Raw genomic sequence first — 12,899 nt, 5'->3', positions numbered from 1 at the left:
TTCTACAGCCAAGGAACTACCTTTGGTAAGAGTCCCACCTTTACAAATGGTGCCCCTGCAGCAATGCAGGGAAACCGATGCCTTTCTTGCTCTTTCCATAAATACGTTAGAAGCATGAAGTTTCACAGTCAAATGCTGCGGATCCATTAAAATAGGAGTTAATATTGGGCAAAGGGGAAACATCTTTTTCAGTGCATTCCGCATGCTACCAACAATAGTAGGAAAAGCACTGTTAGAAAAGAAATTGTTTTTATCGAGTTGTTAGAGTTACCATAGAGCTGTAAAATAACATCAATCGTTTTTGGAATGGCAACACATTTTTTCATTATTTCACAGAAATGAAATAACTTTATAGCAAAGAAAACAAAGTGTACATATGTATGTATATGGCTATCCTATATACTAATAATTCATATATTCTTAAAAAATAATAGTTATCCAACCGATTTACAATTATACATATAAGAATAATTAAGAATATTAAGAATTATGAACATGGTTTAAAATTTCCATTTTCAAACTTTCCTGCATTTCTTCTGGTTTCTTTTGCAAAAGTTCGTCTAAAAATGTTAAAAATGCCTTATTCTTAGACTCCTCTTTAGCAGGGATTACTCTCTCGATAATACCGCAAAGCCGAATGAAACTTTCGTGTGCTCCATTGCTTTCCTGCACTTCTTCCGATTTTTTCTGTAGAAGTTCGTCCAGCATGGCTAAAATTGCCTTACTTTTGAGCTTATCTTTATTAGAAAACATCGTCTCACTATTGCTACAAGGATTACTCGAACATTCGGGTGCCTCCACGCTCAGCCGTTTACGTTTTGACGCTTTTTTGGGTTTGGGTGCCTCGATGCTGCTTTGGCTTTCATTTAGTTCACTTTCTCCGTGCAGCGCTTCTAACCACTGGCAATCTGTGGTTTCATACGGGTCACTCTGTGGTGAACCAGGTGAATTACTATAGTTTGGCTGGTCGTCGATGGACCATTGCGGGTTGAATTTTGTTCTACAAATGATAATATATATATAATTAATATGGTTCAATAACAAATATTTGAATTTGTAACTTACTTTCTAGGATTTACGTGCTTTGTTAAAAAGCGCATTAATTCGAAATAGCACCACTCATTCTTCTCCTCCGCAGCATCATCATCTGTCTTCGATTGCTGCAATACCACCTCCCGCACAAAACGGTCTCGTAGCGATTTCCAGCGTTGCTTACACTGTTCAACTATTGAAGCAATGAAATATATAATTTTGTCGTGAATTATAAAAATAATAAATGCTAACCTGGAGCTCCTGTTGCAATTGATGCTGCTTCCCACGCTTTCTCCTTCAACAATTTGTCTCGAAATAAAAGTGAACTTTTATCAAAAAGACAAGGGTGCAATTTTACAGCCTCGATTAACTTCTCCTCCATTATTAAAAAATTTTCTATATACAATTTATTGTTAGTTTTACTTTATTTGCGTTTTTTGTTTTGTGCGGTACAAGTCAAAATAAATAAGTAATAGAAATAACAACAGCTGATTGTAAACGCATAAAAATATGTGGTTGCCCAACTTCAGTCTCGTTTCGCTTTGCTTTGCTTCGCCTGTAAAACTTTTTATGCGAACACACTCAGTTGAAGGCATACCCAGTAGACAACTATCGGTTAAGTAACTAATTCTAAAGTTTCTAGTAATTTCAAAAGTGCGAATTGGCAAACCTAACCGAAACTGTTGTGTAGGTGTGGATATATTTTAGTAAGTCACGACTACCGAAACCGCAAGCTATTGTGAGAACCAGCAAGAAAACTAATAAATATTTTTAGGGCCTCCCCGAAATCGGTGTAATAATGGTTATAAGAATCATAGTTTTTGAGATATTAAATTTAATGTCGAGATAATTTCCATTTCTAATGCATTTTTCACATATTTGGTACACTTTTAAATCCCCTAAAAAGTAAAAGAAATTGCGTTTTAAGTGTTCAGAATCTAGATGTTTCCTTATTATAAGTTGTATTTTGACGCTGATTTTTTTTCAAATAGCCCTACCGATCCATAAGTGGAACATAATCACACCCTTACGTCAATTTTTCTTGCGTGAAGAACGTTGAAGCAATAATTAACACAAATTTTGGTTTTTGCTTTTCAGCTGTTCAGATGTGTATTTTTTAAGTCGGATTTATTGAATTTCTTTAACAATATTTAAAAAAATGTCGGACTGAGAATTAAAGCATTCAATTTATATAAACTTAACATTTTTTGATGTACGCACTATAATAGCAGTAAAAAAATTGTTTTGTGAAAATAATATGATCTGGTAACTTCATAAACATATTTGCAGTGTAAAAAAATAAATTCGTACTTTTGAAATAATTTCCAGCAAATAAATCACTTTTTTGTGCACATATTAAACATAAGTAGGATTTATAATTTACAACAAAAAATATAAACTTATATATCAAAAAAGTTAATACAACTCGAATTTTTGTATAAAAAATTATTCAGGCTGTTTGTTTTTTTTTTTGTTTTTTTTTTTTTTTTTTTTTTTTTTTTTGATTTTTTTTTTTTTTGTTTTCCTCGAGAAAATTCATNTCAAAAAAGTTAATACAACTCGAATTTTTGTATAGTTACATTCTTACATCTTTTATCCTATTTTTTGTTTTTTTTTTTTTTTTTTTTTTTTTTTTTGTTTTTTTTTTTTTTTGTTTTCCTCGAGAAAATTCATGTTATGTATGTATGAGTTTTGGCTTCCGTTTTACGTTTAATTGTAAATTTTTTTTCTTAAATGTTCATTAATTTCATTTTTTTTTAAATGCTAATATCTATGCAGATAGAATATTTTTAACTTTAAGAATATTTGATGCTTTACTATTAGCAAGTCCTTTTCGTATTTGAACGTGTTTTTTTGTTTTTTTTTTGTTTTTGTAAATCAATTTTATCGCTTAGTAATTTGTTTCTTATTTTTACATCGAGAATTCTAATATATGTATATACTTATATATGTATTTATGATGTAGCCTTATAAATTAATCACTTTTAAACTTTGCTTCTAAACTAAATACTCTCGCTTTTGCGGCAGTGCGAACATATTAATTAGTCGCACTTTAACTATATATTATGTATGTATGTATATATGTACGAGCATACATAATAAAGTATTTAGTGTGAATATAAAGAGTTTAAAAAGTTGCAAAATTAAACATTTAACAAATTTTGTTTTTAAAATTGCTAATATAAGGATAGAAACTATTTTTTCTTGTAATAAAATCACTTTCCGCATTATAACGTCATACTAAACATGTTTTCATTCATTTAAATTAAATTAAATTACAAATTTAAATTGTTATATGGTGTACAGTTTGATATTTGCCTTTGCTATTTTTTACTTAATTCATTTTTAATACTCTTACAATGTTTTTGAAAAATATCACATCAGTTTTCAACGATTCAACGGTTACGGTTCTATTTTTTAATATGTTCCTTTTGCTCACTGCTTTTTGCGCATTACTGTGGGTGTGATGACTTTTTTAGTCACATTATATGTGCTTTTATGTGTATAGTGTCTGTCTGTTTGTCGTTTGTAAAAATTTTATTGTTTGTTTCGCGTTATAAAACAAAAGAAAACTGAGAATCATTATTTTTTACAGAAAAGTATTACTATTTATTTTCGTATGTAATTCAGTGGTAAATGAAAGCAAAATACGATTTTTTAAATTTGTTCTTAATTTTTTTTAACTGCTATTTCAATTGTTTATTGTTGTCTTTATATTTTTTTCGTTTATGTGCTTTGCGTAAATTTTGAGGATCTATCGGATTTTTGAAAGGTACTTGTCGGTTGCGCTTGATTTGTTAACACTTTTGTCCAATGTTGAATATTTTTGCTTTTAATTTCCATGTAATTTCTTATATTATTGTATTGTAACACAAGTTTGCCTTGTCTTGCTTGCCAGCTATTTATTTCGGTTTTGTTTATGTTTTGCTCGTTCGTTTTGGTTTAAATTCTATTTAGTTTCGTTTTAATACTTTTAAATTTACTGCTATATCATTCGTTAAACGTTAAATTTTTGCTTTAAATTTCTTAGCGATCACAACGGTTTGTTTCACAGATGAGTGGTTTTTTTTTGTGTTTTTTTTTTTTTTGGAAATCAATATAACTAAAGTCATATACCTATAATAATATGTGGTGTTTGTAATTTTTAACTATAATTAGCAATACCATTTTCTTCAAATAACTAGTTCGGTAGCAACTGTTTGTTAGTTATAATAAATTATAGGTTAGGTTGAAATATTAATATTACTTCAGTTTGATTGTTCTTTGTTGCTTTTTTCTAATTAGTTTACGACAATACAACTTACCGTTTTGCTTATTTTAGTCGAACAGTATTTAATCGTTTCGTTATTACTATATAGTCTGATTTTTATATGCAAATTTTGTTCGGCAATTTTTATGTCTCAAATGGCACGTTTCCTGCAAAAAATTTCGCTTATGCATGTACAATTTGATTTATCGAATAACTGTTTCTATATATTTTCTATTATGTTGTTATATACCAGTTTTTTGTTTAAAGGCAGTCAAAGATTCAGTTGCTTGTCAATACAAAAATTTCACTATTTTATCAGATAATTAAATTTATTTAGTTTATTGTTCCTCCAGTTGCAGTTGCGTACGTTACGAAAATGCTTTCGAATAATACAGAGTACTAACATTCCAATGCACTTGCAGTGTGTGGCTGTGTGTTTAGTCTGTGTGTCTGGTCTATATATGCGGGTTACAATTGGAATTTGGCAGCATTTTTTCTGATATAAATTTGTATTTCTTCATTTCAAATTTCTTACATATTCAAGTTTAAAATAAATAGATGAGATTCTTCTCTTTTTCTATCTTTTGTTTAAATGTAACAAATTGGAATTCAACAAAAGTGGTTTACAATTTACATTAAAGCTAAGGTAATTATAACGAAAAAAAAAAAAAAACCTATTACAAATGAGTGCTAAAGCAATTTCTTATAATTCATATTTTTTATGCCGCTGATTTTGTGTCGCGAATTATTCATGTTCTTTTTGTTTTTTAAGTGTGTGATGATGTTAGCATGAATAAAATTGTTTGCTCTAATTAAATATATTATCGTAATAATTTATAATCACTTGCAAATATTAAACAAATTTCGAGTTTCTCAGTACAGTTTACTATTATTTCGAATCAGTTCAGTTTCAATATCAGTTTTTACGCGTATTTGTTTCCGTTAAACATTTGAATTTCATACAAACTTATATTTGTAATTATATATGTATATGTACATACATTTTTCGTATGTGTGATTATGTGTCTTGCGTGCATGTGTGCCAATAATACACACTTGGCTTAAAATACCATTAGCATAATGCTCCTCATTTCATACAAAGTATAATTAAATTTACAATAATTTAGTTTAATTAGGTTTAACTTAATTGGTAGTTTGCATTTCGAATTGTTTGCGATTTTGCAGTTTAAGGCATTTCAGTTTAGCATCCATATTGGTACGTTACGTCTATGATTTCGTTCAATTTTGATTGATTGTATCCATTCAATGGTATTGTGTTCAAAATTTTCAATTGCATGGTTACTTTTCTTTTGTTTGGTTTTATTTTAAACATTATTACTTTAAAGCACGTTTTCAACGGTTGCACATTAACTAGTATTATTTAACAGAAATTCATTTAAACAATTGAGACAAGCGTACATTTCAATTACTTTGTAATTAATGATAATAATAAAAAAAAAGCGTAACGCTTAATAATGCTGTCGCAGAGAGGTGGTATGTGTTTGTTTGTAGAAAGGAAATTAACAGCATCAATTAAAAATGAAGCAAACAGAAAAATTAGTATGCAAATTTATACATGAACATATAAGCAGACTTATTCTCAACACTAGTAGAAGGAAATAAACTTCACTACAATTATCTTTCATATTTATGCATACTACAAGCTATGATATTAATTACGTAATTGGTTATACATGGCGTATTGCATGTAGTAAGTAGAACATTTAAATATTATCGTTAGTGTAAGTATGTATTATGTTTTCACTAAGCAATCGGATTAATAATAACGCACTCGTAATACAATTTTTGTGTGTGTGCATGTTTAGATTCAAATCACGTTCACTAACACTCAATTTATCAAGTGAAATCATTTATTACGCTTACCGCTAAACAGAAAGCGAAAAAATTATGTTTAATATACTTCACGCACACCATTTTTTCACTATGCCTAACGCGTATACCGTTTCCAATTTGCTGCGTTCTGCTATCGAAAATAAGTTTGGCGCTTGGCTTTAACCGAAACGATTCAAAGCGAAATTGTTTATCAAATTTGTAGTATGCTCGTCTAAACCGCAAATTTCAAGCACGTTTTCGTTGCGCGTTTCTGAATAACGCATCGATTTGCGAAATTTCAACAAGTCCAATATAACGAACCTATGAAATAAAAAAAATTACATTAGTTAAAGATACAATAATTGGCAAATTGTGGAAAAGTATGCACCAGTTAAAATTTGCAATAAATATTGCAATTAAAAATATACAAACATTGCAATGATACAAATAAATGCACATACTTTTTCTACAAATTAAAAATATGCGTTCACTCACTTTGCTTTTGGGTTCTTCTTTTCGCGATATTTGTCCAAAAATTTGCACAGAAATTCGGAATTATTTTTTGGATTACCGCGTCCAGCTGTTGGTACAATAACTAGAAATACATCATACACTTGCTTGCGTTCCATAGCACGCAAAACGGGCGTTATGAGGCGTTGGCTAGTTTTTGTAATCTACGGTCAAATAATATAATAGAAAACTTTCTCAAAATAAAAGCAATTACAGTGCCTAGTAACTTACATCCAACAAATCACAGTAGTCAATCGCATCTTCTACAGTTATGCCAGCCTCCCAGGGCATCTGACCCAAAACAAGCTTTTCATCGATCCAGTAGAATACGTCGACTTCTTTTTCTTTTTTAAAGTAACCAAAAGCCAAAGCTATTGCAGCTTCGAGAAATCCCAATTTTTTGTGATTTTTTAAAGTTTCTGAAAATATGCAAAAAAAAAAAAAATTTAATAATCGGTAATTTTTCGCGCACATATGTATATAAACAACAAAGCACTCACTTTTCCTGTAATTTTTTTGTATATTTATTGTGATGTGCATACGCAAGCCAGTGCTTTGATTGTTGCCAAACGACTGCTGGTAAAGTTGCTTGAATAATGGCATTTTCAGCGCTTCAACTCGTTTGGGTGTCAACTGGTTAATTTGATGCAATTACTGTTGTGCTTTAAATCTCGTCATTACTGTTATAATATACTTACTTTTGCTATGTCATCTCGCATACCCAAGTCACGCATTTGCATCAGGAACACAATTGGATGAATATTGTCCTTGCGCAATAGCTTCTTATTTTCGAATAGTGTCTGGCACAATTTCATAATTTTTGGATTATCAAAATGATAACGTGCCAAATTGCGCCAACTCTTTAACAGTTGCAGATATGACATAGTTGGTATTAACGCCTCCATAATAGGACCGAAACGCAGTAAATGATTGGGCACTTGATGGTAACGTAGTTTGAATTTGCGTATAATTTTTAATGCCTCTGTCTTATTCTTGGTTGTACGTAGTTTGCTAACGGACAAGATGACCGAGGTCGACAATTCCGTGTTACTTTGTGTTTTTTCCACATCTGTGGTGGCTGTCTTTGCAATTTGCGCTTTTTCGTCCACTTGTGGCTTAGCGTCTGCATGATTTTCAATAGTTGTGGCTTCCTCACTTGATTCACATGATTTAAGTAATTCAGTACATGTTTTGAAGAATGGCGTAACAGTACCCACAGCACCGATGGTTTCGTCGTTAATGTGACATAACTTAATAAGCGCTTTGTGCGTAAACCCATGTGCACCGCGATGTGTTAGCCACATTTGACGTAACTCTTCGGGTGATTGATCTTCATACCAAGCTGTAATGGCTTTCCGTGTTGTATTTGTAAAGCCTTTATGTTTCAATTCACGCTGGATGAGCATAGCATATTTGCAAAACATGAAAAGGTCTTCATCATTTAGTATTAACGCCGGAAAGGCTTTACGCACGGATGTTTTCCATTTTATGTCAACATAGCTAGCTAAATAAGCTGCATATACGAGAAGCGGCTATTTGAGAGAATATAAGAACAAAAAAAAAAAAAAAAATAACAATTGATAAATGTTCAGAACAGCGGCATTTGTGACTTTGCTCAGCAATTTGAGAGGGGAGAAATGTTTAATATTCACCTCATCTCGTCGCACGAGTGTGGTTTCCTGTAGTGCTTGTCGCAAAATTAGAAGCATTGCTACGTCATCCAGTGATTTGCAGAGAACCTCTAATTGCGACCAATACTGCCCAACATTGATCGGGCCTCGCAGATGTATATACACGGGTTCAAATCTACCAAGATAGCAGAAGCGCCGTAGCTTATCTTTTGCATCCAATTCCATCGGTTAGCTTTTCAAAAAGCCGTATTTTACACCCAACTACATTGTGATGATCAAAAATCAAATAATATTAAAATTCGTTAATCATACATGCAGCTACTTACAACGCCAAAGTCTTTAAAGTTATCGTCACCGTCCGCTTTCACTGTATACTCTTTGCTTTCCTACGGTCTACGGCCACAGCCCAAATTGAGGCACGCAAAAGCAATTCTTACCTCAAAGTGAACGTAATTCACTCGTTATAGCCTTTGTCGTAAATATTATCGTGTTTGTTTAAGATTTAAAATGTAAAAATGGTCAAACTCAAGAATGAAATGAAGAAATGTGCAAACCGCACAAAACGTAGTGAAATGCAAATTGCAATAGCTCTTCTTTTTTTTTGGTATGACAAAGGTTCGACAGAACTTATCGATAAGCGAAAAGGGGAGAGATAGTAAATGTTTTGGCATAAGCATGTTTTAAATATAGCTTAAAATTTCAAAAAACTAAGATATTTGCTGAAATATTAAAACCTTACACTCCGTAGATGCCGCTAATACATCAACAATTAAAAACTTATTTTGAAAATGGCGTCTGTTGCAATAATTTTGAATTTCCTGCTTTAGTGCAAAATGCTCATACTCATTCATTTGCTATCGATTTTCGATTTTTAGAAATAAATCTGTCGCTCTTTGCACATTTCCTATAAGAAACAGATGGCAAAGAACATTATACAAAACGAAGCTAAGAAAGAGCCTATGAAAACAAATAACGGAAAATATAAATATAGGAATCTTGAATGATGGAATTCGCCTTCGTTATTTTCAATTAATTACTAGTAATAGAAAACACGCGACTTTTAAACACAGTACATTATTAATAGTTTGTTTTTATCAAATATTAACACATTTTTTGATAATAGCACTTTCGAAATATTATAAAGTAGTTTGGAAACCACTGTAACACTTTGTACTTAAATTTGGTAGCACTTGTGCGTCGCATGTGAAAACCGTTACCGAAATATTTCATTCAAGTAGTGTATTTGTAAATTTTACAAGTGAAACTAGTATTTGTACTTCGATCAAAACAGAATTCTTTATTAAGACTTTTATTAAAATATTTAATATGCGCGTAAGTATTTGCGAATATGTAAGTTTAAAATTTAATGAAATGAGGTCTTCCCCTAGATTTTACGCTCGCAATATTTGAAATTGAAGGCCGGGCACAGTCTTGATGACACAACTGCAACTAAAACAAAAGTAAGTATCTATACTTCTTATCAAATTCATTTACAGCTAGTGCCGTAATTTTAAAATCTTAATATCATATCTTCTGCACATACATACACATGTATTCTTTAGCTGACTGCAGTTCACGATGAAACCCAAATTCGTCATACCAGAATGGCATCGAAGGCCATAGAAGACGTAAAATCTATGAAAACCGTTACTCAAGCTACACGTACTAGATTGCGACACAATTCTGTAAATTCAAGTAATGCCGATATATTACAACATGCTTTATTGTCCGCTAAAAACAATCTCAACAAGATTTTTCCTAATACAGCGGTCGGACAATCGCCTATACAAAAGCGTCGTCAAACACTAACCTGCGTTGATGACGATCTGCTAAAACAACAGATTTTGGATGCACTAAAAATTAAATTAATTAACACACCGACCGATCAATATACACGCATCAATGTGGTCGTAAGATTCTATGACGAAGGCACTATGTGGTATACGCGTTTCTATCGTAGTTATCAGGATGTGTTGTGGTTAAAAATACCACGCGGCGGTAAAACCACCAAAACAAAGTGGCATTTCAAATGTGAGGTGTGTGAGAAAAAACTGTGCTCTTTCGGCACACTAAAATCTCATCTTAATATACATATGGGTTTTTTCCCATACCGTTGTGAAGATTGCCCAAAGCAGTACCCTGCTAGAGGCACTTTCATGCGTCATAGGAAGACAAAACACTAAAGCAAGGATTAAAGACAATCATTTAAGACGACACACCCTATACATAGACAGGATTTAGAAGCAATGACGAAAAAAATACCAGTCGACGAAAATGCTTAAAAGTATTTTATGATTAAAAATTGAATTGATTGTTTTGGTTTTCGTTTTGGTTTTTACAGTTCACAACCACATTAAAAGTAGACAAACGTGTTAGCCCAGTGAAAAATTTTGACTTCTGTACACTTTTTTTTTATATAAATACTTACTAACGCAAATTGAAAATTTACATACTTTTGTATATAGAAATGATATTGTTTGCAAAGCAGCAAGAAATAAATTTAAACTTTTTTGTACATATTTACATAAACGTATATAATATAAATTTAGTTTCTACTTATGGATTCGATTGGTAAACATTAATGGTTATGAAAGTGACAAAATAAATAATTTGTTCGAATATAAATTTATTGGTTAACAGCACTGTTGGTCTGTAAAAATAGAAGTCGTTTAAGGAAGTTTTATGCTATCGAAAAACCAAGTACAGTGTTGAGAATTTTTTAATTCAAAATTCCTGGATTAAAGTTGAAAAATTTAAAAATTGAGATTGAAAGTCTCTGAAACAACTTAGCTTCATTTAATACATATTGTTTAAGAACTAGGAAAACACCTTGACAACTTTCGTTGGAATTAGAGAGAAATAACACAAAATTGCAAACAGTAATACATAATAACCACTAAATACAATTCCAAATCCTCGCAACCATTAATAAATATTGATTTTGAAGTGAAAGATAATATTTTTTCTTTTATAAATATGGAATTTTTTAACTTAAATTATATATATCGGTATATATTCGGAATTTTTGTATTCATTATGAAGTTATCAGAATATTCCTTTCACAGTAGTAAAAACTAAAATTGATGAAATAAAAACCAGAAAAAAATATAAAAGAGTATAAAAAGATCTTGTTTCTTGATTTTGATCTAAATAATATGTTGTTGTTGTTGTAACGGCATAATTCTGCCGAGTTGACAGTCCTTTGCCGGATAAGAATGCGGGTCCGTTCCGGTTTTCGTAGACCCGACTGTCGTGGGAACGGGTAAATAATATGTTCGAGCATTGTAATAACCCTTGGCAAATTTCCTGAGGATATCTCATCAAATAAAGAGTATAAAAAGTCTTTGATCGTGCAGTTTTTATGGCAGCTACATGCTATAATGAGCAGCTTCTTTGGCAGAAAAAGACGTATGAAAAATGTCTGATCGATAACTCAAAAACTGGTTGACAAATATGTAGACTGACGTGCATGGCTAAATCGACATAGTTCATCACTCTGATCATTTATATATATAATTTTTATATACATATGTTTATATTTTATAGAGACCTCCTTCAGGGTGTAACAAACTTCGTGGCAAACTTAATATATATTTTGGTTATATATATTTTACGGCCTATAACTATTTTGATTGCACCCATGTAAAAAGAAAAATATCATTTTGTTGTTGTTGTTGTTGTTTTGTGATTTTTATTTTATTATTAATTATATTAATCTTATACGCGGCTAAACAATTTTATGAATAATTTTAAAACTGGCATATATTCCTACTGTTATTATATGCTTTAACGCTCTCCGCTCAAATTTAACAGTTCAGTTTCTTTTTGTTTTTGTTTTTGTCGAATAAGCAAATATTTAATGGCGCAAGTATTTTGCTTTAGATTTTTATTTATTTTTTATTTTATTTATTTATTTTTTTTTTTTTTGTTATTATGTTTCGCTCATGTAACATGTGGCACTTGCATAATTTCAAATTTCATCGCTTAACCAGCTTATCATTTAAGTGTTGCACTTAATTTAATATTAAATACACTACTTTTTACTATTAATTCAAAGACTTAAGCTTCTTATTGCACTTAGATTATAAAGTAAAATGTAATGCTTTGCATTCGGTTTTCTAGTTCTCAATTTGATATAGTTTAATTGCATTTTTATTATTTAAACTGCAAGTTTATATGTATTAGTGAAGTGTAAGTTGAAAAATTGCTTTAATTTGATGATTTTTTTAGTTTTTTTTTTCGTTTCGCTACGGTTTTGCTTTAGCGCATTTTTTTTATTAAATATGACTTTACGGCGAAACTACAAATGTGTATATATCTATATATGTATATATGTATGTATGTGTTAGAATGCAAAGTGGATTCGAAAATGTGTTAATTATTGTTCAATATTGCCTCAAATGTTGTTATATAACTGTGTTATTTACATTTCTTCGCCGTTTCTCTGTTTGCAAATTTTTTCTGTAGTAATTTGTATGTATGTATGTACATAGGTACACGCGTATTTTTGTCAATATGACAATGTTTTTTCAAAACTGAAGCGTTAGTAAAGGAAAAAAAGGGTTTATGCGTGCGTTAAGTAGTACCAACGTAATATCTGCATTAAATTAATGAGCAAAAGCAATTTTCATTTTAAATATTTA

At 30.8% G+C, this 12,899-nt stretch overlaps 3 protein-coding genes across 4 annotated transcripts; 1 reads left to right on the top strand and 2 right to left on the bottom strand.

The window, feature by feature from the left end:
* Positions 1-382: 382 nt before the first annotated feature.
* LOC108967876 lies at positions 383-1,486 on the bottom strand. The gene is made up of 3 exons (XM_018931568.1): positions 1,285-1,486; positions 1,066-1,225; positions 383-1,000 (listed from the first exon to the last, which is right to left on the bottom strand). Exons 1-3 carry the CDS (start codon positions 1,412-1,414, stop codon positions 481-483), a joined length of 810 nt encoding a protein of 269 aa, XP_018787113.1. The 5' UTR covers positions 1,415-1,486; the 3' UTR covers positions 383-480.
* A 4,044-nt stretch (positions 1,487-5,530) lies between these two features.
* LOC108976867 (60 kDa SS-A/Ro ribonucleoprotein) lies at positions 5,531-8,835 on the bottom strand. Its single transcript, XM_018946289.1, has 7 exons — positions 8,583-8,835; positions 8,278-8,517; positions 7,324-8,157; positions 7,126-7,258; positions 6,857-7,044; positions 6,611-6,789; positions 5,531-6,436 (listed from the first exon to the last, which is right to left on the bottom strand). Exons 2-7 carry the CDS (start codon positions 8,479-8,481, stop codon positions 6,295-6,297), a joined length of 1,680 nt encoding a protein of 559 aa, XP_018801834.1. The 5' UTR covers positions 8,482-8,517; positions 8,583-8,835; the 3' UTR covers positions 5,531-6,294.
* Positions 8,836-9,514: 679 nt separating this feature from the next.
* Positions 9,515-10,699, top strand: LOC108967537. Of its 2 annotated transcripts, XM_018931144.1 has the most exons (4): positions 9,515-9,588; positions 9,645-9,716; positions 9,819-9,951; positions 10,024-10,699. In XM_018931144.1, the coding sequence occupies exons 1-4, from the start codon at positions 9,583-9,585 to the stop codon at positions 10,437-10,439; spliced, it is 627 nt and encodes a 208-aa protein (XP_018786689.1). In that variant the 5' UTR covers positions 9,515-9,582; the 3' UTR covers positions 10,440-10,699. The 2 variants fall into 2 exon arrangements, with proteins under 2 accessions (XP_018786689.1, XP_018786609.1); XM_018931064.1 differs by having other exon boundaries at positions 9,819-10,699.
* Positions 10,700-12,899: the final 2,200 nt, after the last annotated feature.

This window comes from Bactrocera latifrons, unplaced genomic scaffold (assembly GCF_001853355.1).
Source record: "Bactrocera latifrons isolate USDA-ARS-PBARC rearing strain unplaced genomic scaffold, ASM185335v1 scaffold_0, whole genome shotgun sequence".
Lineage (NCBI taxonomy): Eukaryota > Metazoa > Arthropoda > Insecta > Diptera > Tephritidae > Bactrocera > Bactrocera latifrons.
Note: the sequence above shows the minus strand (reverse complement) of the source record. Positions and strands in the feature narration are given on the sequence as shown.